Source organism: Hippichthys cyanospilos, chromosome 9 (assembly GCF_059441005.1).
Source record: "Hippichthys cyanospilos isolate Australia breed blue-spotted pipefish chromosome 9, RoL_Hcya_1.0, whole genome shotgun sequence".
NCBI classification, from domain to species: domain Eukaryota; kingdom Metazoa; phylum Chordata; class Actinopteri; order Syngnathiformes; family Syngnathidae; genus Hippichthys; species Hippichthys cyanospilos.
Window position 1 is genome coordinate 15,640,770 of NC_142377.1, and position 25,915 is coordinate 15,666,684.

A 25,915-nucleotide genomic window follows, 5' to 3' on the forward strand; every position below is an offset into this window, starting at 1 on the left:
CGACCAGACAACCAGCCTCATTACATATGCGCAGTGTTTTTGGTGCTTTATTAATTTATATCTTGTCAGGCTATGCCAAAGCCTTCAGAACTCTTTTGGCTTAATACATTTATTTATTTATATAGTATTTCGCTCAGGCTTTGGTCTTCATTCTGAAACCTTGCACTCTTCACCCTCTTTTCCAATACATCCTGTCTCCTTTTTTTTTTTAATATCTCACCACTTGCGTATCAGAAACCAGGCAAAAACACACACACTCACATGTCAGCCAACAGTCTCATTATCTGCACTTGGCGCATGTTAAAAGGTGTTTAGCTCACCTGCAAGTGTAGATTATCTCATTTGCCCAGAGAACACTTGTTCTATTGAATTTTTCACACATGCTTTTTTAAAAATATGTGGTGGAAAAAAGAATAGGCTGATGGTTTTAGAATAACTCGACCTAGAACGACAAGCTGCTTCTCTTTTTAGGTTTTTAGCTGGTGGCAATGTTCAATCCAAACTGGCGTAGATTAGGAAAAAAATTAGGTCAAACTAATGGAGGCACTATTGTAGGAACTGTCAATCAATCAACCACTACTACTTGGACATTATTAACTCATGCACTCCCAAAAACGTTCTTAGGTTGTTTTTTTTTTTTTTTTCTTTCAGTCCAAATATTCTGTCCCAGGTACTTTGTCACATACTGTATGTATGAATATATAATTTATTTTCAAGTGTTTGGCTAAAGAATGGTCTGGAAATGGATTGTGATAAAGTAGTGTATAGTAATGAATTAATTATTTACTTTAGTACTTAGCTAGGGTAAATGATTAGGTATTTTTTTGTGATTTAGTTCTATAACTAATGTATAACTTTAGGTAATGAAGGACTAAAATAATCAGTTTTTTACTAACTAAAGAAATTGATTCCTTTAGTGCCTAAAGTAGTTGATTACTTTTGTAATTTGGTACCTAAAGTAATTGATTCAGTTAGTACTTTAATGATATAGTTCCAGCCATTTTTAGATCATCCTGTTGCCAAACACTTAAAAAAATAGGATATTTTTATTTACTTTTTTTTCCCAAGTGTTTGGTTAAATAAATGAATAAGTGCAAGGTATTTAAGTCAGGACTAAAACAAAACAAAAAAAAAGAAACAATAGAAAAATGTCCTTGTGATTGAATGAGTCAATTGTGAAAAAGAAACTTGAAAAAGAAAACAAATGCAGTTTGTTGTAATATTCCAAAGGTCTTTGATAAGGAAGGAAGGGGCTCCCCCGTTTTTCGAGCCCAAAGTTAGTTGCACTCGAGCTGGAACAGAAAAAGGGTCTTCCCCAAACCTTTCCCACAAAGTTGGATACATTTTTCCCACAGTGTTTTGGCATATGGAAAAAGGATTCGTGGAAGATGAAGGGAATTGATTATGAGCTGTTTCGATAAAATAATTGTCAGCAGTGTTTTTGGCCAGCAAAGTAAACAAGCACACTGGGTTGATCAAAACCAACTCTATACTTGGCTTAGAATGAAAGTTAAAACCTATCAAAGTTAAGATTTCTCAGAATTTTACAAAGGCTGGACTCGTCATTACCATTCACCTGCAAATGCATGCAACTTTACAGCGTGCTGATGAAAATTTCATCCGGTCACATGACATCAGTGCATGTTTTAATTAGTACATAGACAGATGTGAAAACATTGACATATTTATTTCTGGCACACCTTGAAATAACAGCTACCAAGGAAGATGTGTCACACGTCAAGAGCATAATTCAAAGTTCAACTTCAAATTAAACACACCGAATAATACCTGAGCAGCAATGTAATCGTCATAGTAGGCTTTTATTTTAAAGTTGGCCTAGCTACGGTTGCAGAGTGGCTAGCTTGAATCCTCGCTACTCTTAAATCACTTCTCTACCAACATCGACACATCGCCATTAAAAAACTAATTTTCAAAGACGTTAAGAAACCACTAGTCAGTTACGCCGTCATTGTATGATACAGGACAAATCCCTGGCATTAGCGCTAGTGGCTAACATAACGGTGCACATGATGCATTTTATTGCAATAGGACATTTCACACTTAGAAACAAAATCAGTCAATGCATTAAATTTTAATAATTGCAAATGTCTAAATAATGCAACAATCTGTAAAAGCTGACATATATCGAGAAGAATTGGGTTGGGGGTGAAATAACTACAGTGTATGTTCATCTAGTCACTTATGTTTACAGTGCCAAATCAAATAACCAGGCTTCAATCTAACCACTCTAGTGGTTGGTGTGTCAGTGAATGAGAATAAAAAAAAAAAAAAACTCATTTTAGTAACATTTACCCCAAAGAATAGAGCACTTTTAAATTAGTCACCTTTTAAAGAGATGTTAAAACACTGAACAAGAATAATGTTATGAGACGCAATTTTATTTTATTTTCATCAGTCATCTGAGCTTTAATGAGTTTCTACAAATATCTTGCAGTGTCCTCACGTACCCTTGGTTGAAAAACACTGCCTTGGAGGACCTTATCGCACAATAAGAGCTCCGGACAAAAAAATGTTCAAATAAATGCAGTGCCTTTTTTCCAATGTTTTCTTTGAAAGTCATGTCAAACAATTGACTTTTTTTGACAATCAGCTGCCTGTTGCAGACAGTTCTTGATGCAGTATTTTGCAAATGTCATATCTTGAGACACTGTCAATCTTTACATTCCAGAAAATTATGGCATGCAAATAGAAATGACTAATCTTCGGCAAATATGGTCATAGTGTATCTCCCCGAAAAAGTGTGTGACCGAAACTCGTGCAGTGCAACCGACTGAAAATATTGGTAGCACCAGTGCTGAGTTGTCTTGTTTTTCTATTAAATCTTTATACTTTGGCCGTTGAAGTAGTAGTATGGTCCTATTATAAATGAATACTTTCACCAAGCTTTGTATGTTCCGTTTCACAGTGTTTGATCAATTAAACATGCCATCTCTGCTTTACCATTTCTTCATTCTTCTGCTTTACTGTACTACTTCCAAGAGTCGTAGTGTACTATATATCAAGAGGCAAATGGTTTTACTTCTTTCTGTAATATCCGTCTCTCATTATATGTTGCACATGTGTTGGTGTGTAATATGACACACGAGGCCTGAGCTAAGCAGGCTAATGAACAAACTCCAACATTGTGCTGTGGCCCCGGGGACACGCTGGAGCCTCTAATGTACAAAAGCTCTGAGTAAAAAAGGAGCGGGGTTCACTGCCTGGCGGGGGAGGATGTGTGTATAGGGGATTCACTGTCTGCTAAGATGGGGCGACTATTCAGTGTTTTTTTTTTGTTTTTTGTTTTTTTTAATTCCATACTGTAACTCCCCAAATATAAAGAGCACTTTTCCCCAAAAATGAAGATTATGGGTGCATCCTATAAACGATAACTTATCTATTTATTTTTATTCAACACCATTTGAGGAAGATTGATCTGTCACATTTTGACGCACAGATGTGCATTTTTATTCTTGCTTACAATAATTATCGTCATGATAAGAGCTAGTAGGTGAATGTCAGTTGGCAAATAGCAGCAAGTGCCTGTTGCAGTTAACAGGAGCTCGTGTTAGCTGAGGTTGTTACGGCATTATTTTCAATAACAGAAGCAAGCAGACTGAACCAATGTCTGAGTCTACCCTTATTCACACATTAATAGTAGTCAAACGGAGATGATAATGTAAAAGTTTGGTGTTTCCAGCTGATTCAATTAAGAGTGGCATGGTATAGAGCTGTGTGCACTGGTTAGAGCACTCGGAAAGCTATTCCGTTTGAGTCGTTTATTAATCGCGGTCTTTTGGCAAATGCACACAGTCATAAATTTGTTAAACACAGATGCTGCGCAACTAAAATGAATTCGAGCTGCGTCGCAAGGAAAACGAAGAACAACTGCTTTGAGCGCATTCAATGTTACACTCATAATGTGGGAAATCTCAAACACACTTAACCCTCAACAAATGCATAACTTGCAGCTATGAACATAAGAAAATATAAAGTTTAGGAAGATTAGATTTATTCTGTTTTGCTATAGTTTTTACATTGTTGCCAAAGTGTAACAGTAACATAGAAAATAGCATAATATGACCACAAAATTAAGGGTGCGTCCAATACACAGGTGCGTCTTGTATTTGGGGAATTATGGTACATGGATATGCTACCTGTTTTGTTTTCTTTTCTTTATTGAATCTGTGGTGCGACACTGATTCCCTTTTTGTTAACACCTATTTTTTAGACCTATTACTAAATGAACTTAAACACTGTCAGCCAGCTAGTGCTCATTTGCAACAGCTGCTATTACTTTTCCAAGCAAACACTTCAGCTCTTCTAAAATATTTGACTTTTATTGCTGCAATGTCATCAATGGGAAAATTATGGACTCGAAAATGTAGTGATTTGGCAGTGATGCCATGACACAATCAGCCTAAAGCACTTACTAAGCATCCAGATTGTTCTGATTTCACACTTCCGCAGCTCACTGCGGAACTTCAATGAATGAATGCCTCTGAGCCAATTGAATTTTGAAGTTTCAAGGGAAAAAAAAGAAATGCCACTAAAATTGCACAAAAACATCAGAGTTCAAAGTGTTGTCACGCATGACTTCACGCATAGGGTGAATGAGTTGTTTTGAATGTGACCACTAAAAGTGGTTGAACATGGATTTTATTTGATCTCAAAATTTCTAGTGTGATGGGCGTTCATTCGTCCGATTCATTACCTTGGCAATATATTAAGAATAGGAAAAAAGTGTACCAAAATGACCTTTTTATCTACTTTTTTTTCTTCTTTTTTTTAGTTAAAAAAATGCATGGCACCTTTTATATGGTTCGTGAATAAGTGGTTTAAAAGAAGCTAAAAACATTTAAACGTTCCTCCATTGGCTGTGTTTACTTTAGCTTTTTCTGGCTAGGTTGCCATGTGATGTTTACTACACATTCATATTTGTTTTGCAACATCTGTGTACTTTTCAAGCCTTTAAAAATGAAAAAAAAAATCATCATCATCAATAAAGTCAAGTGTTATTTTCCTTTCCCCACTGTAATTCCCCCTGATTCCGATCAGTCTCAATTTCTGATCACGTGATTGGGATTTGGACATTCCTATAAATTATCGTAAAGAACATTTTCTTGTTTCCTTCCGCTTCAAACATTTTTGTCTGTGTTTTTTCTTCTTCATTTGCATGGACTCCTATGTAATCAAATTGTAATTTTCACTTTACTAAGAACATAATTTCTAGATTAGATGTTACAGCACAAACTCACAGTCCGATGATCCCGATAATAAGATGTTAGGAAATTAGCAAAACCAAATCGCCTCAAAATTCGACAGCTCATTTCCCCTTGCTCACTCCAATTGGAGAGTTCTTTGCGCAATTTAAATCAAGTCTGAAGATCTAATTGCTCATTTCACCTAACACTGCTCAATTTTGTTTTGTTTTTTTATGATGTTAAATGATGTCGGTGCCTCTCTCTACAGGACTGCCCCCAGATTCTGCCCTCCACACAAATCTACATTCCAGTCGGGGTGACCAAGCCGATCACCTTAGCTGCCAAAAACCTTCCGCAGCCGCAGTCAGGACAGAGGAACTACGAGTGTGTGTTCCACATCCAGGGGGAGACGCACAGTGTGCCCGCCCTGCGCTTCAACAGCTCATCCATCCAGTGCCAAAAGACAGCGGTGAGTGCGATGATCCCCAAATATGGATCCTGCTTAGCCACAAAGAATTCAAAAGATTTGAGTTGTACAGTTGGTATTTGTTTTTTGTTTACCGATAATACCATTTTGATTTGATGCATGACTTAGCCAACACTGTTGTTTTTACCATCATTTTTTTTTCAGGCACTTTGATGAATTGTTTCAAACTTGTGATCTGCATAAACGCTGTAAAAAGTAGTTATCGACTAAAAGTCGGTTTACATTGCTTTTTTTATTTGTTAATGTTAAAAAAGGATACTTTTTAGGTATACTAGCAAGGTATAAATTGTATAGAGTTTTGAGAAGCACTGGATTACTCGATTCTAATTTTCAAAAATAATCAATGGCTCCAGCCCTTGATGAAATAATTGTTCATTTATTCGGTTATGCTGCTCAGGGTTACAGGTGAACCGACAACCTAGACATGTTGGAAGGTATAGGATTTGACGTTTTATTTATTAAGATTATTTTTGGATAGATGAGCACATTTTTTCCAAATGTTTGGAGCGCCTGCTTCTATGGGAGTTTATCATTGAGCAAAATACTGTTTCATGAGGAAGTGAGAGAGAGCAGCTTCCCATGGGAGTCAACAATCAACAGTATGACAATTTTCTGACTACCAAGTAATTGATCAATTGATTAATTTGTAAATCCATGATTGTGACAGTAAAATAAACAGTAATCTTTGCACAAGTAGACAAAAGCTTATATTTGCATGCAAATCCAGGTGAAACCTCATGCTCCGTAAACTAGCATGACAGATAAGAGGTAAGCTAGCGTTGCGCTCCACTGAGGCCGAAAATGCGAAAAAACGAGTGTGCCTGTGAAGCTAGTTTGGAGCGGATTGATCTTGTTTACACGTTGACTCGATACTTCACTCCTTTTTGCGCGCTCTGCCTCAAGAGCCCATCTTTCTTCCCACTTCCTCTTCTGTCAAATGTTCCGCTTCCTGCCTGACTTCCTTTGTGCCTCTTTCGAATGTCTCGCACACAAGATGAAAAGTAAGTTTGCCGTGTACATACTGTAGGCGCTTTGTTCAAATAGTAACACACAAAAGGATGCTGACAGATTTGAGGTTTGGTTAATGGCGCATGTTGACGGCAGAGCTAATTAGTTACTGACAGGCTTGTCTATATCACGATGTAGTCTGGTTTCTTTACTGTTGATTGGTACTTGTTAAACAGCGGCAGCGAAACCACGACCTGGCCAAATTTCTCTATTTAATGTCCACAAAGTCAGACATACTGCTCACAGTAATTAGCCCGGAGTTGTCAGCGCTTCTCCCTTGTTAGCAATTAGCAGCAGACTTCAAGGCCAAGTATTGATGATGAGTTTGTCTTGTGTACAAGATGGGAAAAGTGAATAGCGGTATATAATTGCCATACTTTACACACAATTATGTTTTATAAATGGCTGCAATTAGCACGTGATGAACTGCGGTTCCTTTCTTCTTTTAACGTTCCTTTTGTTAAGGATGCATCTCCCATTGTTGGCAGGCTTTTTTGTCAAGAGTAAGGTTTGTGCCTGAAAAATGTTTTAAACATATTTATCTATGGCAGTGTCTTTTTGAGCAGATTATTGCTGCCCGTAGGAGTTATGAAATGGACGTCCGCAGAGATGTAGGCTTCAGCTATTGTCACCTGCCTCTCTTTTAGATCACAATCGAGTTGGTACTGAATTTGCTGTGCTACTTTTGGTTGCAGTCAAGTGGTCGCATAATTATGCCTCAGTTGATTCATATTTGTCACTATTCAATTTCACACAATCATCCAAATTCATAATGGTCAATTCATTAAATAAGTATGTTGCTTCCAAATAGTTTCACATTACATGCATGGTTGAAGGCCTATAGAAAAGCAGAAGTCATAATTTATCCAGAACATAGTGATTCATTTTGTTCTCTGTATATTGCATGTTTTTATAAGGGTCTGGCTGAACAATCGGCCAGCCAATTAAATAGGCCAATTATAGACCTTCATACGACAAAACAGCTGATATTTACTGATTATTTCAATGGTGAAAATTGTTTATGAGATATTCCGGGGACCTGGCAGTCTTACAAGTAATCATTAGGTGAGCAATGGAAGGAAGTTTTGTGAGAATTGACTTGGGTGTCTGAAGTTGCAGTTTGTTTAAAAATATAATGTGTTAAATATGACATTCAACTAATCGTCGCAGATATGACACCTATGATTTTTCATCTTTTTTTTTGCTTCTCTGAAGAAATTTGACTTTCCTCAGGACGACTCTGGGTGAAGGTGATACGAGTTATTCATCTGCCTTGTGTGTCTGCACCACACCCTTCGATACGCCCAAGGCTATGTATCCCAGGATGTCTTTGAACGTGTGTCTGGTTCCAGTATTCCACTACTCTAAGACTGAGGCTGTGGGGGCCTGCCGATCAATAAACACAAGGATGCTAATCCACAGTTTAGCCTTGTGTTTGAGAAACACACTTACGTGATAGGAATAGTGGCGAAGCGGAAAGACCGGATTTTTTTCAAGTATACTTGTATTAAGTGTAAAAAAAAAAAAAAAAAAGCAGATACCGAGAAAGCCTTAAGTGAATCACAGAATCAGCGGTGAGGAGATTTATGAATTTCGAGGGGAGAATGAAATAATAGTGGACAGTGCAAAGTCAAGATGGGCCCAGACAAGACAGACCAGTGAAATTGGAGTATGGATGAACAGAGAAGGAGAGGGGAAGAAGATGATAGAAGGTAAGGAAGAAAATTGTCTCAAAAGTCTCCCCTGAGGCCAAAACTCAATCTCATCTCTTTCAAACACAATCCAAAAGGATACACCTAACATGTACACGATGACCACAGCCAGATCATGTTTAAAGTCGACTTTCCTATCCTGTACCTCATTTCCACTGACTGTAATAACCCAATACCCCCTTGTGGTATCCCCTAACAGCACAATGCCAATATTTATATAAATGTATGTGACACACTTGATATATGATAGTGTAGCATAAGCTGCATACTGATCCAGTTGGGTATCAGCAATCCATAACTGCTTACATGGGAAAATATCAATATGCTCGGTAGTTGTTGTTTTTTTTTTTTCTTCACTGTACATACAGTGGACTAGTCTGATGTTTTCCCTGCCTCCCTTAAAAAGAATGTCATTTTCAAATTGGCATGAATTAATTTTGAGGCAATCACCATGCTGACCTATAACTCATCCCGTAAATTACGGACTAGCCGATACTTTTTTTCCCGCTTTTTGAACCACATTTCTACTTTTATTGTGATGCAACTTATTCATCATTTTTTACCATGGGTCTTTAAGCAGTCAATACATTCACCTGGTCTTGTCACATCTGACCAATGAAATGACCAAACATGTCAATGTGGAAAAATGAAATTGTCCAAGAAAGCCACCCCAGTCTAAGTTCGCCAACAAATGTGCCTGGTGTGACAACAAGAGTGTCTGAAAAGAATTCTGGGAAATGTTTTTACCGTACAATAATTAACAATGTTTTTTCTTTTTGAAAACCCTTATCCCTTACTGTTGCAGCATCAGTAAGCTCTAGTCAGAAGCAACTAAAATAACAAGCTCCCATCTACAGTTAATCCCCTTTGTCCATATATTTTTTTGACCAGGCATAAAGCGTTCTGCCATGTGAGCCAATCAAAGGTCAAGGCCTAGGAGGCAAAACCAATGAGAGAGCTTTGAGTTGGGAGATTGTGCTCAAAAGTGGCAGGTGGGTTAAAGGAACAAATAAACACAGGTTCACACATTGCCTGCTCAGAGGCAGCTTGCTCACATGACCATTTTGGGGTCAGAAGAGCTGATGGACCTCAGCTGAGTATTGCGTGAAGGTAAAAGGTCAAAAGTTGGATGAGATCAAGACTTTTTACTCACCCCTCCCATCTTTTTCTCTTATTTTTTTTAGCCCTCCTTTACCTCTTTATTCTTCATTGAGGTGTCTCCCTGGAGGGCTGGAATGAGTGGACAGATAACATCTGTGTGGGCCTTACACCATTACCACCTATCTGATATAGCAAAGGGTCACTCCATCACCCTCTTTCTCTGACTCCTTCCCCAGTAAGGGGAGGAAGGGAATGGAGGAGAAAACAGATGCGGGAATGAGGAGAAAATCTAGTTTAGGATAGAATGTGTGTCTGTGCATTATTCTTCTGTGTGTAGATGTGGAGAGCAGCTGTTAGCTAAAGGAGAGATGGGAAGTATCAGGGGTCCTGATGGCATCCAATTAAGGAAGATAAAATGATGATGAATGGGCAGTGGAGAGAGTCTCGGCTATCTGTGCACACTCTTGTTCTGCTGTTGTGCATGTGCACAAAAAGGAAGAGGAAGGAGGAAGAGGAGAAAGGGGGTTTGGGGGGACGGAGGGAATCAGACAGTAAAAGTTGGATCAAGATGTGAAAGCTGATCTTTAGCCATGTTTCCACCAGATTAGTAGTTTAGTAAGGAAAGAGACACTCCTGGCACGAATTTCGGAACTCAAGCGGTAAAATACTTAATTGGTATACTGTTTTCCTTCTAGGGCTGTCACTTTTAAATATTTTTTAGACTTGATCCATGGCTTAATTGAATAAAGTGATAACATGTAATTTTGCATTTCAAAATCAATTTACTTCTTCTTTATTTGATATTATTTAGTGATTAAAAATAATTCAGCAATATCACACAATTGGGATTGATATTGTGCTTACCAAGCTTTTTGGAAGGTTATTCAGGTTACTGGGCCCGTCATTGGTTTCCAAAGTAAGACATAAATAAGAGTTTGCAAACTGTTAAAGTTTCACTTTCTCTAAGGACCACAAAAGTCATAAAATAATTACCGCTGAAAGGCAAAAATCAGTTACCCTATGGCTCGAAACCATTATAGTATTATTAAAATAGATGTTCATATAATTTGATAACAGATTAATAATCTATACCTCTATTTTACCTTCTTCCGCATTTCTTAACATACACAAAAGAACTGCAATAGCTCTAAAATATGGCTAAAAAAAAAACAACTCAATACAAGTCTCGTAGACTCTCGAATCGCACTTGCAGTGTTTCAGCAGCTGTTAATCCTTGGTGCCAAAATGGGTACAAATCCACTGTAGTGTTACCCTCTACCAACTCTGTATCAAAATAGTTGCCATACCCACCTTCACTGGTTAGATGCCCCACTTTTTTTTTTTTTTTTTTAGCAGGTGAGACTCTGCTCATTCATTTCATCTTGATAAATAAAGATGAATTGCTGTTTAGCTTTAAGCATATGTCGGCATCTCCACTCATCCACTGTTGCATCATCTATTTCTAGTAATCTGTGCCTTTTACCTGACTTTGTTTTACCCTTTCGTAGCACTGTCCCAGCTGTCCATGTCAGCTTTGATGGCCAATTATATGAGCAAGAAGTTCACACCTTGATCTTTTCCTGTTATGCTGTCAGAAGCATTTGCATTGTCTTCAATTCTATTGTAATCATCTCGGTGTGACCTTAAAGGAAAGTCAGTCATTATAATCTTTATTCACTTTGCTTCATTGTGTAGTGCTGAGAGAATCATTCTGAAAGTTCTGAACTCCTGTTTCCGTGCATTATGGGAAAAAATGGTCTTTTTTGCTAAGTGGCTTATGCTCTTCAAGCCACATGAGAATTGATTGTCAGCACTTTTGCTATTTAACGATCAGTAGTATTATCCATTTTGACTCAGGTAATTCAATCAATGATTCATCCACAGTCAATTCCGTGCAAATGATGCATTCGATGTAGAAGTAATTGTGAAAATAAAAACCAAAAAAAAAAAATCAAAGCAACCACTTGTTGACTATAGGAATGCCAAACGGTGGTGCCCCCCCAAAAATAGTGAAGATGTCGAAAGCTGGATTTTTCTACAAATAATTAAACAAGTGTGAAAATACTACACAAGCTTAATGCATATGACAGCTCTACATTTTTTTCGCTTAAGCCAGCATTTCTGTCCCTCCATGCTCTTCTTTTTATGCCTTGAGTTGTGTGTGTGGTCCTTTCCTCTGTGTGTGCAAGAGATAAGCTGGGTAACTGGGTCCAGCCATGCTCCAATCCTGTTAGCATTAGCGATTAGCACGGGCTAACAGGCCTCCATTATGAGCTGGCGCTGATTTAACAGAGCCCGATCCCTCGTATATGGCACGCACACACACACACACATACACACAAACTGAGCTATAGGACGGATTACTACTTGATCCTTGATTGGGAGGCCACATCAGTCTTGCGCCTGTGTATGCAACAGGAAGGTGGCGTACACAGATAAACACTCGGTCCGGTCCGGCTTGCCTGTACATTTCTGTGACTACATTCATGTAGTGTAGCATTTACAAGACTTTTTTTTTCCCCCGTCCTCACCTTGAAAAGAGCGAACGATCCTAAGCAACTGTATCTCGGAGTTTGCCCTGGGCTGGTTTGATATTTTTAGCAGTCCAGCTTGCACACACACCTTCAACATGACTAATTATCAGGCTGTGACCCTCGCAGAAGGTGCCCGATGCACCGAGTGTTACTTTCTTACCTGTATCTGCTCGCCATCCATCTAAGCTTTCCTTTTCACCGCCACTGATGCAGGCCATTTTGTAGCTGCAGTTTGCATCTCCACTCTATCTTTGCTTCCAGTCAGCTCTATGTGTGCCATTTGGGGCATTGCTTACTTTTTCCCAGACATGCAATCACTGATTCTATTCTCTGGTTTTTGCTCAGTAACAGGGTTTTTATTTAATTTGGTTTCAGTCTAGTGAGAGTCTTTCTCTTTATTTTTCTTTTCTCTTTGCACATGTAGATCTGACCTTTTCTTGAAATAACCTGTGTAATGTTTATGTTTCCATATTGGAATTGGTTTTGCAGTGAGTAAAATATGCACAATGTGTATTTCCCGAACGTGTGCAGCAAAAATACTGGTGTGGTATGAAAGTTTAATAAGCCTTTGGTGCAATGAGAGAAGATGAGCATTGGATCGTAACCTAACCTCTGCGATGCCTTCAATGGCCATTAAACACAGATGCGCACACGTACTGGTTGTAGCCTTAGATATTGATGGGTTTTTTTTGTTTGTTTTTCCCTACTTGGGGCAGGGACATGCTCAAGCAGGTCCCGGCTTCTCATCTCCTCAACACACAGCCTCCCCCGAGGATGGATGTTAACCCATAAACACCTTTACATGGCCAAAACAGAGAATGAGTGCAGTCATTTGGATAGTGCTCATGTCCTCTCAGCTCCTTGACAATCTTGCTGTGTATTCAGGGTGTAGCATTTCAGGGAGTCTTGTCAGAATTTAAAGCAGCAGGGTGAAAATGTTGATACACATCTATCATTTATTTTGCTATCAGCATGTGAGTCGGTATACGGACAGAGCAACCGAATGATAAGATCGATTTCCAAGATAGGGATGAAACACTTAGGCCTGCAATTATCCAGTCTTTTTGGTATTCAAATATCCTATAGAAAATGTGCAGCAAATATCGAGTATCGAATTAACAAGATATTTTTTTTTTTTTGCGAAAAACAATAACTGAAGACCAAACAACACATTGGCTCATAATTATAAATTACCAACTTTTTAAATATATTTTTGATGATCAATTTTTTTTTTACTTCACTTTACAGTTTGCATCACTTTCCTTGTGAAAAACATTCGATTTTAGACAACTCCCCATTAAGTTTGGTCTGTGAGATTAATCTGCCTGTTAAAACTGTCATCGCTGATTGATGTAGAGTTGTTTGACGTAAAGTGATCAGTAGGAACAGCAACTCTGTAAGGCTCTCAGCATCGCAGTGTGAAGAGTCATTTACGTCGTACATTTTCCTAGATATGCAATTACTGATTACATTTTATCTTTATTGCTCACTAACAACATTTTTATTTAATTTGGTTTCAGTCTGGTGAGAATCTTTCTTTTTTTTATTTTTTGTGTCTGGCTCTCAGTATCAAAGTGTCCAGACTCATTTACGTGTATCGCGCCATCATATATGGAGCATGTGATCGCTGCTAGCTAGCATTTAATCTATGCTAAAGGCAGCTATAAACACTGGCAACAGGTGCCACATTTCAATGTCGGTGCAATGAAGTCATTTATTTGGCCCTGAATTGCAGATTTAACCTGGTTTCAAAACAATGTTTGTTGTTTTTATCGAGGGTTTAGAGTTTAATTTGAAAAACTAGTGAAGTTGTTAGGAGTTCATCAACTCCTAACAACTTCACTAGCTTTTTGGTGTTACAAGAATTCCCCCCAACGCTAGCGATGTAGAGGAATTTGCAAAAAAGCCTCAGGGTCTATAACCAGCTTTTAAGGATATACAAGTAAAAGCAACACTCATAATACAGTATATATTGTTGAGACAATTAAGAGTGCATCTGCCGAAAACACGAGGCCATTGTTTTCTTTCCCAGGCATGCTGGGTGGTCTCTTGAGGGCTAAACAAGAAGAGAAGGACACTTAGAAAAATGTTCTAAACTTAGAGGACAGAAATGTGAGCTGCTGTCCAAATATATGATGTGTGCGTATATGTGAGAGAAAGTGTGTGATCCTGTGCTTTTGTGCGTTTTATTCCTAACTCTTATTTCCTGTCCAGACGTGATGCCTTTGCTGGAAAGTGCAGTGCGGAAACCCTTTTTACAACATGCGTATCGTTATAAAAGCATTTTCTTAAGACGTGCGTCAAGAAGGACTCTCATCTATATTTGTTGGTGGGCCTTGTGTGATGGAGGTAGGAGAGAAAGAATGGGATTCCCATATGGCTGTTTGGTGAGAGGCAGAGGGAGGAAATAATGAGAGGGAAGGAGAGGAAAAGAGGAGTGTGAAAAGAGCAAGCAGCCAGACATGTCAGGGAACAAATTGAAAATGCCAATTTCACTTTCGGGCCCGCCAGCTCAGCCGTTTATAGCTTAGCCGCAGCCTCTTATTCCATGTGTAAATGAATGGTGTCCACAGAATAACGCACAATAACCTCTCCCGATCCATCTTGCACATGGCCGTTTCTCCTTTTCTCTTGCTGCTATGCTACCCTCTCACCCTTTTCTAGTTCACCGCAACATTGTTTTTTTGCAACTTTTATCCACACAGCTCACGGCTCTTCTGGCTTTCTTTGTCTTGTATGCCACCACCTGCTACTTTTCTATTCCTTTTTCCACTTGAGTCTCAGTTTGTCTACGGAGTACATTTTACTCGAAAAATTATATAGGGCAGTGCTTCTCAATTATATTTTGCAATTAAAATGTATTATCTCCCCATAAACACATCCTTTTCACTTGTGTCCACTGTTATGTCCATTTGATCCCAGCAAGACAGCAAGGTCAATTGCATCCCAACCCAACGTGAGATATCATTGGAAAGGACAGAATGTCCCTCCACTGTCCCCACTTGGACTTAATAGGGTAGCTCCGATGAGTCGCAATATATGGACCAAGAACAAATGTCCACTACAGTGGACACAAATGAATAGGCTGGATGACACGTATAAAAAGTATTGCATAACACAAGTATGCAAGTGTTCAACCCATGACTTGGTACAACTTAGGTAGAAAAAATGTAGAAAAAAAAATAAAAAAAGACATTTTGTCAATTAATCGACGAGTCAGATTTTTTTTAAACCATACTTTCAATTCATCTAGTCAAAAACAAGATATTTTCACAAAGTGACAACATTTTTGTATTCTGGTTTTGTTTGTGGCGTTTGAGGAAAATGGCTAAAATATTGATAGTTGTTTTACAAATGAAAAGCTGAAGTTTGTAAATATTTTGTTGTGACTTAACACAGTGATTCTCTGCTTTCATAGAAGACTAAAACAATCGTATAATATTTACTGTCGATTAATGGTTGCACCTCTATATCTCCATAGCCATCCAAGCAATCTTGATAAAATCGGTTGAAAAGAAAAATCATTTTCCACTAACAACCAAATGGCAAGCAAAATATTGTCTGAGGTTGAAAAAAAAACATATTTGAATCAAATTCCAAAAGCAGGCCTGGAGTTCCCATGAGATGCACGAAGACATTCCCCCTAATTTGAATATCGCTATGCTTTTAGAGCCCACTCAGTGTAATTCATCCGATCGCAAACGTGAAGAATGAATTAATCAGCCACTTGCACATTGTGACATTGGTCTGTCCTAGCTCTCATTTTCTTATCTTTTCTATGCACATTTCTTGTACTTGAGGGCCTTTTTCACCCCTCAAATACATTCCAATTCACTATTGTTACTGATGTCGCGATAAATCTCCCAGTATCACACTGGAGTGGTTGATATCACATGGTGGCAAAGTTGTTGCGAGAATAGGCCTGTGTTGTTCTATAGCTCCAGGCGCTGGGCTTTCACATAGCATTTTATCCCCACTCTAGTAGAAGATAATAGTCCTGCTATCTTTCATCCTGAGGCCACTAAAGGTAGTGACCATAGCAGTGGTAGTGAGGATGAGTGGATAGCCTTTAAATGACAATGGCAGTATAAGGTAGCATGTGCTTTCTTCTTCACCAAAGCTCGGTATGTGCACACGTTATAATGTGTATGCTCCCCGTTTCCCAGATTCTTTTGTGTGAAATTTTATTGCTTACCTTGTTCCAAGATCTGACATGTGACAGTGTTTTAACAGGGAAAATTTGAGAAAATATGATTGCCTGCCTGAGAAAAGTATATTAAGTGTGTGGTAAGGGATTTTACTGCTCAAAGCATGTACAATAAATGGAAAAACAATAAACGGAAAAGCAATTTAAAAAAATACATTATAATAAACTAATAACCTAAATAAAAAACAATAATAAACAAAACATGTATAATAAAAGTATATATAAAATAATGGGGCACAGACTTCAGTCTTAACTTATAGTGAAGCCTGCGCATTAGGGAAAAAACATAAACGCATAATAAGTGAAGAAATATTAAGAAAACAAATAGAAAGGACATACAGTGTAATTTAAAAAAAAACATGAAACAAAAAAAGCATATCAATCATGAAACCTGCTAGCTTCAATAAAATGCCAGCTCAAAATGACATCACACTTGCCCGACGCCACACAAACGGTATTCAGAGGGAGAGAGAGTAAAGTTATTACAGCATTTTTTTTCTATGCCCGATATTCAGCATTCATGATTTATGAGCGTCTCATTAGACAGATTTCGGTATGTCTTGCCATCACATTGCTGTTTTGGAATCTTGTTGTCTCATTTAAAGTCATTCCATAAAACTGATTATGCCGCCAAAGAGTCAATTACATTTCAGCTCTTATTAGTTCAGGATGCAAAAATGAAATTAGATGTGAATGTTATTGTGGAAGATATATTAGGCTTTTCATTCATCACTGAATAGAGTGAGTCATCCGGCGGTGAGGATTACAATCTCTTAATCAACTCTGTGCTCTGCCAGGCAGTGTGAATGTGCGGTGTGTTAAAATCACAATATAGCCTGTCTCTCATCAGTCATTTTTATGGCCCTTCAACTGGTGGAGCAGCGCAGGTTATGACATTACTACCAGCCGCCAGCTCGACTGAATTGGCTTTTTATTTTGGCACGTTTTCTCCTCATTTTGCAAGATCTGAAGTCAGTTCCTCATGATAAAAGTATTGTTTCACACAATGCGGGCTGAATGTGAATGCTGAGTGACTGTGTCTTTTTTTCTTTTAATTTCAGTATACCTACGATGGCAATGACATCAGTGACCTGCCGGTGGATTTGTCTGTGGTTTGGAATGGAAACTTTAACATCGACAACCCGTACAATATAAAAGGTAAGTAGTTTTGATTAATATTCATCAGCCAACTTCCTTTTTGCACATTAGCAAATTATGTTAATTGTGTGAGGTGAGGAGTGTAGTAATTTCATAAGGGGCACTGTCTATTTTTGATCAAATTAAAGTTTATTAAGTGTGCCTTTTAGTCTGAAAAATAGTGAAAAAACAGTACCATAGTTGATGCCACTTATTTTGGAAATGCAAAATATAGTTAGCAATTATGCAGTATCCGCAGTCCAAAAAATGACTGTCATTTTTTTCTTGCCCCAAATACTCGCTTATTAGTGTACATTTCAGAAAAAAATGTCAAGCCATTCGCAGCAAGGATTGTTAATGTTCTGTATGACAATAAAACCCAGAAATGCAGTGAGAAGGCCAACTTTAGTTTCCCACATAATATATGGATACGACTGCCTTGGAACACTTTGATTTTTTTGAAGTTGTTCCCAGCAGCATTATGGCCTAACAGCTTGACACTTTCTACTCTGTATTGGTCCTGACTCCTGGTTCAAACAAAACCAAACAAAAAAACAAAACAAAAATGCTTTTAAAATCGCCAATTTTGTGCACATATAAACAACTTCATTATATTGTGTCGTACCTTAAATTAGCTACTAGCTAGCCATGCTCAAGTGCTTCATATCTGCTTGTGTGATAAATATTCATGACTGCATATTTTGATGCTGACAACCTGACACGGTTGCCATTCCTACTGATCACATTTTAACAAACATCTCGCTGAGCAAAATTCATAGGGGAAAACTTTGAGGAGGACAAAAAGTGTGTTGATAAGCACAGTAAATTTAAGTAAAAAAAGTTGATTATCAAAAATGTACACAAGTTTGTCATGTATAATGAAGTGGAAATGTGTTATTTGCTCTTATGTTATAAATAACATAATTATTTTTCATTTTCTTCAAATGATTTGATTAGAGTTTTCTGTCAGATATCTGAATACTGAAAATAGTCATTCGTTGCATCCCTACTCTGTTGTCTTGCTGAGACAAAATGGACGAAACAGTGGACAGAAAGAAATTGGCTGAGTCTTTGGGGAATATGGTTAAAACTGAATGACGCCACACCTTACGTGCCTGCCAGCCCAAGAATGATAATGTTTAGGTTAAAAGCATACTCGAAGCAACGCTGCGGAAGCAGACAATGAGATAATGTCTGCTGGATGTAATTGCTAGTAGGAGCGTCTTTACAGCACTGGCTCCAAAATTATTACGGTCTGTACGGCACGGCAAGGGGGCGTGACAATATTTCCTTGCAGTGCGGTAAAGTAACATTGATGGCCCGCAGAAAACGTGAAACATTAAAACATCACTGATTTTTTTTATGTGCGTGTGTGCCTGTGTGTATATATATATATATATATATATATATATATATATATATATATATATATATATATATATATATATATATATATATATATATATATATATATCTCACACACACACACACACACACACACACACACAGTATGTGTTCTAACTAGTATTCAATCCGGTTGTCCTTGTCAAGGTCACATTACATGTTCTACAGAATTTTGACACCATTGTGCCTCTGAAAATGACGGCCCAAAGATATTTTTCTTCTTCCTGCCTATCTTAGTACTCTGCCAGCCTCTATCCTATTTCTCAATCATGATAATCATCTTGTGTCGCATGAGAAATTTTCTCAAATTCTGATATGTTAATGTAATTAGGAAGGAGCCATTTAGCAGACAGTAATTGGTACGGGGTTGCTTTAAAGCTGCTCCATGACCAATGGGATTTGGGGATGGAATAGCAGAGCGAAGAAGGGATTTCACTGTACAATTCCTGGGGCATGTAGGGGAAATATTACTTTCAGATGGTGACATTGAACCCGTTTTTGAAATGCTCACCAAAAGTTAATGAGAAATGGTTTTTATCTTGGTTGTGGCCTTCAGGATGTTTAGTCCGTTTTTTTCCCCGCAATATCATATTCTACTTGTTTTCCGCAGCTCACCTGTATAAGTGTTATGCATTGAGAGACAGCTGCGGGATGTGTCTGAAGGCCAACCCCAGATTCGAGTGCGGCTGGTGTGTGCAAGAGAAAAAGTGCTCCCTCAGACAGGAGTGCACTCCGACGGAAAGCACCTGGATGCACGCCACCACGGGAAACAGCCGCTGTGCACACCCCAAGATCACCAAGGTGAGCCATGGCCCTGACAGGACAGATGCTCACATACGGGAGAAGCATGTGAATGCAGAGCAATGCTCCAATGTGTGATAATATTGGAACCGCTGACAGGAGAGCAAATGAATATACAATGGTACCTCAAGATATGATGATTATGGGTCCAAAAAATCTTCAGATGTTTTGTACATTGAGTATCCTGAGGCACATGTACATTTTGCATATGAATATTGCTGGCATTGGAAGGAGTCCCCAAATTAGTCACTTTTCAGGAGACCCCAAAAATGGAAAGATTTGTTCAAGCGTTGCATTCCGTCTAAGTTTAAGACTTTAGATGACACACACATATGGACTAAGCAATCGTAAAAGTATTCGCAATATTACAAAATATTCCCCAACGTGACTAATGAAATTTTGTTGTGAGGAGGGTAGTTGAGACCCAAAAGCACACAGTAGAAAGTCTGTATAGACAAATTTCTAATGCAACCATAAATCGGAAACTAAACTCAAGCGTCAGAATCGAGAACTACTTTAAAACGCTAGCTTCAGAAAATCACTCGGGGAAAATAAACTTGGAAACTATACAGGCTCGTAGAAAAAGTCTGTATGACAGCTTTACATGACAGCTTGAGAGGATGATTTGACTTAGCGTTTTGACAATGTGTCACTGGGAACTTAGAGCTTAAATACTGTCAGACATCAACTGTATAACATAATAAAGCCAACTAAGAGACCATAACAACTGCATATAAACGGATATGTAAGGGAACAAACCAGTCATTTATGTGTTGAAGGTGATGAATGTATAAAAATGATGAAAGGTGACCATACATGTATAACTGTATAATAACTGATATCACAACTAGATAGACCAGTGTTTCTCAAATGGGGGTACCTGAAGGTCTGCGAGATTTTTACAGCGTTTCTGCAGGTATCAGCAAATGTAATTTAACACATTATAATGCTGTGACAGTAACAGTTCTCCTTTCAAATTAAGAGCAAATTAATTGGCACATGAAACAACTTGCTGCTAAACTGTGTTACTCTGACTCCTTGGCAAAATGTGCTGGGATGTTTTTTCTTGTTAGGGTTAGCTAAACATTTAAAAAAAAATCAGATGATGTGACACGATCTAGGTTCTGTAATTGCTGGAGAAAATATGCCAAGAGCTACCACATCAAAAGTACTTCCAATTTATTAAGTCAGACACGGATGGCACAGTATTCTTTAAGGGAACAAGCCAGTACAGCAAGTGAGTCAACTTTTCTTCAACTTCAACTTGACATCCATCCATACAAGTCAAATGCACCTGATTATGAAGCACACTGCCAATTTTGTTGAGAAACATAAAATGTTTTAAGCGCACCTCATCGTCCGAAAAGTATAATACTAAAACTCCTGAGTTGTGCAACAGTAACACTATCTAAATTTTGCGGTTCCACAAGATACAATTTGATCACGACTGTGCTTGTATCGTTTTCTTTGAAATAGTATTCTCTTCCTTTTCCGTTTAAACCTTTATCTCCTTTTAGTTTTTGAAATAGCAGATAAAAGCAACAAATCACGGAGCCCCTGAATTGAACAAATACTCATCCCTCGCCTCTTTCACAAGATGTGTGCGCGTTGCCCAGCAACTCAACATTCCAAATAACAAACATGCCAGGTTTGTTTAAAAGTGGTCAAAGGGTCAGCTTAGTTCATCTGACAGCATGCACTTTGTAACTGAGCTTTGATTGCTGAAAAACTCCCGAATCCACGATTTGCTCGATGACAGGAATCGCCCACTGCAAACTATCACAAGGAGAAAAAAAGTTGAACCCTCCTGCCTTTTGCTGCATCATTGTTTGGCCCCAGCGAGGGAAGGGAACATGGTTGAAGGCAGCAGGGGAGGGTAGACATCTTCGACACCATTACCATGACGGCAAGCAAAACACAGATGGGCCTACCAGGAGGAGGCGATTCACACACACACACGCGCGCAAAGAATCTGAAACACACTGATGTGATTAGAGCCCATGAACGCGACACACTCCCAAGCAAAAGAGGCGAGAGTACGCTTGCCTGGGAAGTGTGTTTGGAGAAACAAACAAAGTGAACAGGGAGTGTGTTAATTTTGTCCCACCATGAGAGCTGAATGTGTGCGTGCTCCACTTCTGACATGCCGGGTGGGCTGAAGCGTATAAACACTGCGGTGTATCCATCTGTTGCCATCCATAACCGTGGAGGTGGCCTATGTCTCACTGTGACCGGGGTCACTGCAGCTCACCGCAGGGAACGGCATACTGTTCGGCAACAACACACTCATGCCATCGGTGGTTTGGGGGGGTACGGTATCGTCAATAGCAAGAGCTAATTGTGGCAATGTGTGTTATGGCCATTATTATTATCATTATTATTATTGTTGTTATTATTATCAGCACTATTATTATTATTCTGGTTACATTTTATTGAGTCGATTTAATACCTCAGCAATGTATTAAGGAAAAAAGTGTCCAAAATGTCCTTTTTTTTTAATTTAATGAAATAAAGGAAAAGTAAATGTTTGACAAAGACAATCTGCTTTCACGGTGGACATCAGAAACTGTTAAGAGGCTAAATTGTCAAAGTTTCACATAATTTCAAGTTAAATTAGTTGTCAAAATGATTAATTCAATAATTGATTAGTTGTCAAGTAATTGTTGGAGCCGTAAATGTTATCCTAATTTGTATTTTTTTGATGAACTTTTTTTGTATTGCCGTTGTGCAACTCATCGATTCAATTTGAGGAGCAACTTTTAGGGGAGGTGGGGGGCAGGTTAATCCCGGGGACCTGAAGAACATTTTATTTTTTCTTAAACAGTAATAATATGACATTATTTTTATAGTTTGAGACCTTCAAAACAACATGTCACCTCATTTGGAAGGAGGAATTCTGTGAATAAAAGTGCCAGTTTTCTTATCTAAATGGCGTGAAATATGTCTGCATACATATTCCACACTTGCTTGAACCCTGAGTATATTTCCTATGTGACTTGTGGCTCCTTCTTCTGAATACATAATGAAGGCACTGGATAATTGGGGCACTACTCGCACATTGATAAATCCTTTAGTTAATGCCATCTCTCTCTCTCTCCCCTCTCTCTCTCTCTCTCTCTCTCTCTCTCTCTCGCTCAGTTATCTCTTTGAAACAAGCGTACAATTGTGCACGTGTGCACATGTGAGAGAATGGGTGGTGAAGGGGTGTTTGCAGCCCGCGTGCCTGCAAGCACGTGCATATTGACGCATAAATCTTGGCCTCGGGGCAAGATGTTGGTGGCAGTCAAAAAGCCAGCGTGGTAGAAAACCAATAACAGCAGGACGAGGAACTTAGCCTGAGCGTAGCAAGGGACAAAGAAGAAGAAATTCAGTAGTGAACCACTGGAGGATTGTTTATCACATCGCCTCTCCTTTCCACCTTTGACATTTACAATGTGACATTTAACGCCTAAAGAACTTCCACAGGTGACAAAGGAATCTCTCCTCTGCAGCCATTTCATTCTTTAGTTGCTCCAGAAGAACGGCAGGAAAAAAAATTATAATTACGCCATTTCTTACCTTAATTTTCAGATTGAAAGCGAATTAATTGGAACATGAACTAGCTCATTGCTAAATTATGTTGTATTGACTTTGAAAAAAAATGCATTGCCATTATGGCTGCAATTTTCCAACACCAAATTATTTTTATTAGCAAGGAATAAAACACTATTTTCTGCAGTTGCTTAATATAATACACAGATACCGCGACAAATGTAGTTCCAATGTTTTCAAGATTCAAGAGTTTTATTGTCAGATGCATAGTAACACTACACAATGAAATTCTTATTCTGCTCTTTTTCCCAAGTAGAATTCCACACAATAGAGCAGATAATAAAGTAGACAATAGAAGACAACAAAAACAGTAATAGGGCAATCAGGGCAGTGATAAAGAGGCACTAATAAAAAGTTCACTATCGGTTTATTAAATTAGATACGGATGGCACACTTTTTTTCTGTCCAGAAATGATATATAAGTACTAAGCTATATTAAAAAAAATAAAAAAATACAGGGCACATTGAAAACAAAAAAGAATAACTTTGACAGTCCCAGTATAGCAAGTTTGGCCATTTAGCGTAATTCCTGAGTATGCTGTGCGTGTGTGCGTGCATGTTTCTCAGGAATATGCAGTTAGGTACCGTTCCACTAACAGCTTTGAGACTTACAATGCTCTCCAAACACAGAAAATGACAATCAATAAATTGGTGTGCTTTTTTTTCTCTTCAGTGGCCATTGTGAAGGATAGATGAACGATGTCAAGAAAAGTCCAAAAAGGTTTAGAATTGGAACAATACAGATCAAATCAGTCACAACACACACACATACACTTCCTGTCCTCCGGTGTGGTGCAGCATTGTCCTAGTAATGGCCTTGGATGCTGCCTGGTCCTCCATCATCCATCTTTTCAGGCCTGTTCTCCCCTAGGAGAATGAAAAAGCATTAGAGTTAGCCCTTAGAAACCAATTAAAACAACCCATGCCTATACTTTGGGGGCGGCTTTTTACTGTGTTAGCATGTGGTTGACTACTTTTTTTTTTCATCCTGTATACACTCTATGCAAGAGCATATTTAGATTGTGTTGCAAAAAAATGCGTCCTACCAGGGACGCTTAAAGTGGACGTATTCTGCCATAATTAATCAACTGTAATGCAAGTAAAATGTTTACGTTTCAAATATTTGTCACATGTACACGATAGAGCTAATTTAGTTTCCCTGCGTTGAAACCATCCCTCAGGAGCAGTGGGCAGCAATCGTGTGGCGTCCAGGGAGCAAATTAAGATCTTGTGTCAGCACTTTGGTCAGTCAAGCTGACTGGAAATTACCCTTGCATGTTTGTGGTAGTAGGGGGAAACCGGAGCACCCACAGAGGCATTGGGAGGACATGCAAACTTGACGCAGAAAAACCCCGGGAATCAAACCATGAAGCAGCAATGCTAACCGCCAGGTCAGAAATAATCAGTCAAATGAGTGATATTTGCGGATGATCTTAACTTTTTACATTTACGTACTCTAAACATTCACAGTAATAACGTCACTATACATTACACAAAAATCCATACCATAACCTTATATCCTTAAATATGTCATGAAATTTGTTGTGAAACTCATTTTGCAGACATGTCATTCAAAACCGAGCAAATTTAATTTTTTTTAAGCAATGATTAGGTGAGCAGTGTAGGGAAGTTGTGCAGACTTGACTTGGGTTTCACTACTTTACACACTACCTAGTCAGTTTGTTTAAAAAAAATGTAAATTAAACATCAATGTGTTAACATTTGACACACATTTACCTACTAGTAAAACAATGACAAGGACAAATCCCTTTATAACTTCATTAATTCCTTCACGCAATCTGTGACCCTGATTTTTTTTTTTTTCCAAAAAATAAAAATAGATTTACTGTTGACCCCTGCCATTCACGGGGGGATCGGTACCACGCCAGCCGGTGAATTGTGAAAATCTGCATAAAAGTGACACCTATTGAAATGTATTGTGAGGGAAAAATGCAATTTGTATTCATTAGAAATATTCAGTAATCAGTAATCTGTTTTGATTTGTCTGCTAAAAATCAACATTGGCCTAAATAACTTGATTTTGTTCCCCTTTTTCAGTTAGTTTCTTTTGTTGGAAAAATAAAACCATAAAATCCACATTTTTATTTAGACTGGTCCAACTTAGGAGAAAAAAATATCAAGATAAACTTGTTCGTAAATGAAATGTAGAGTTGTTTTTTTTTAAACAAAAATTTTATTTTTTGCCTCAAAGTTGCTTGAAAATGGCATGGCATGCTCAAGGCTCAGCTAACGAACAATCAAGGCACCAATGTTTGCTGAGTAGTATATGAAAAGTAATTTAGTTATCGCGTAGCCAAAAAATGAAACTTTACTGCCGAAAATGGATAAAATATCCCTTTAATAAAACATGTCATGTTTGCCGCAAGTATTTTTTTGTTTGTTTTAGTTAAATGTTCTCATCTGACAAGAACATTTTGCAAAGTCTAACCAGGGAGTTAGTTTTGTGGTCTTGTGATATGACTGATAAACTTGTTTAAAGCCTCACGCCGTCTTTTCCCAATCTCAGTCTGCCCCTGCCGCATCAATTTCTCGATGTTATCTCCGCACTGCTGCCGGAGCGGCCACAATAGGTTTGGCGTCAAGTCTTTGACACAACGGGACAAGTTGTAGATGAGAATGAGGGGAAAAGCCACTTTGAATGGAAGTCAAGAGCTGTGACTGCGAAGGGAGAAAAGAACGAGTGTTTGAGCTGGTGGCATTCACCAAAG

General features: G+C 38.3%; 1 protein-coding gene across 2 annotated transcripts in view; it reads left to right on the forward strand.

Moving 5' to 3' along the window:
- Window positions 1-25,915, forward strand: part of plxna1b (plexin A1b) — a 188,285-nt gene that overhangs the window by 123,847 nt on the left and 38,523 nt on the right. For both annotated transcript variants that reach the window (XM_088422806.1, XM_088422807.1), the window contains exons 10-12: window positions 5,473-5,673; window positions 17,315-17,411; window positions 19,405-19,595. In XM_088422806.1, coding sequence (XP_088278932.1) covers window positions 5,473-5,673; window positions 17,315-17,411; window positions 19,405-19,595 — 489 coding nt within the window. The remainder of the gene's footprint in view (window positions 1-5,472; window positions 5,674-17,314; window positions 17,412-19,404; window positions 19,596-25,915) is intronic.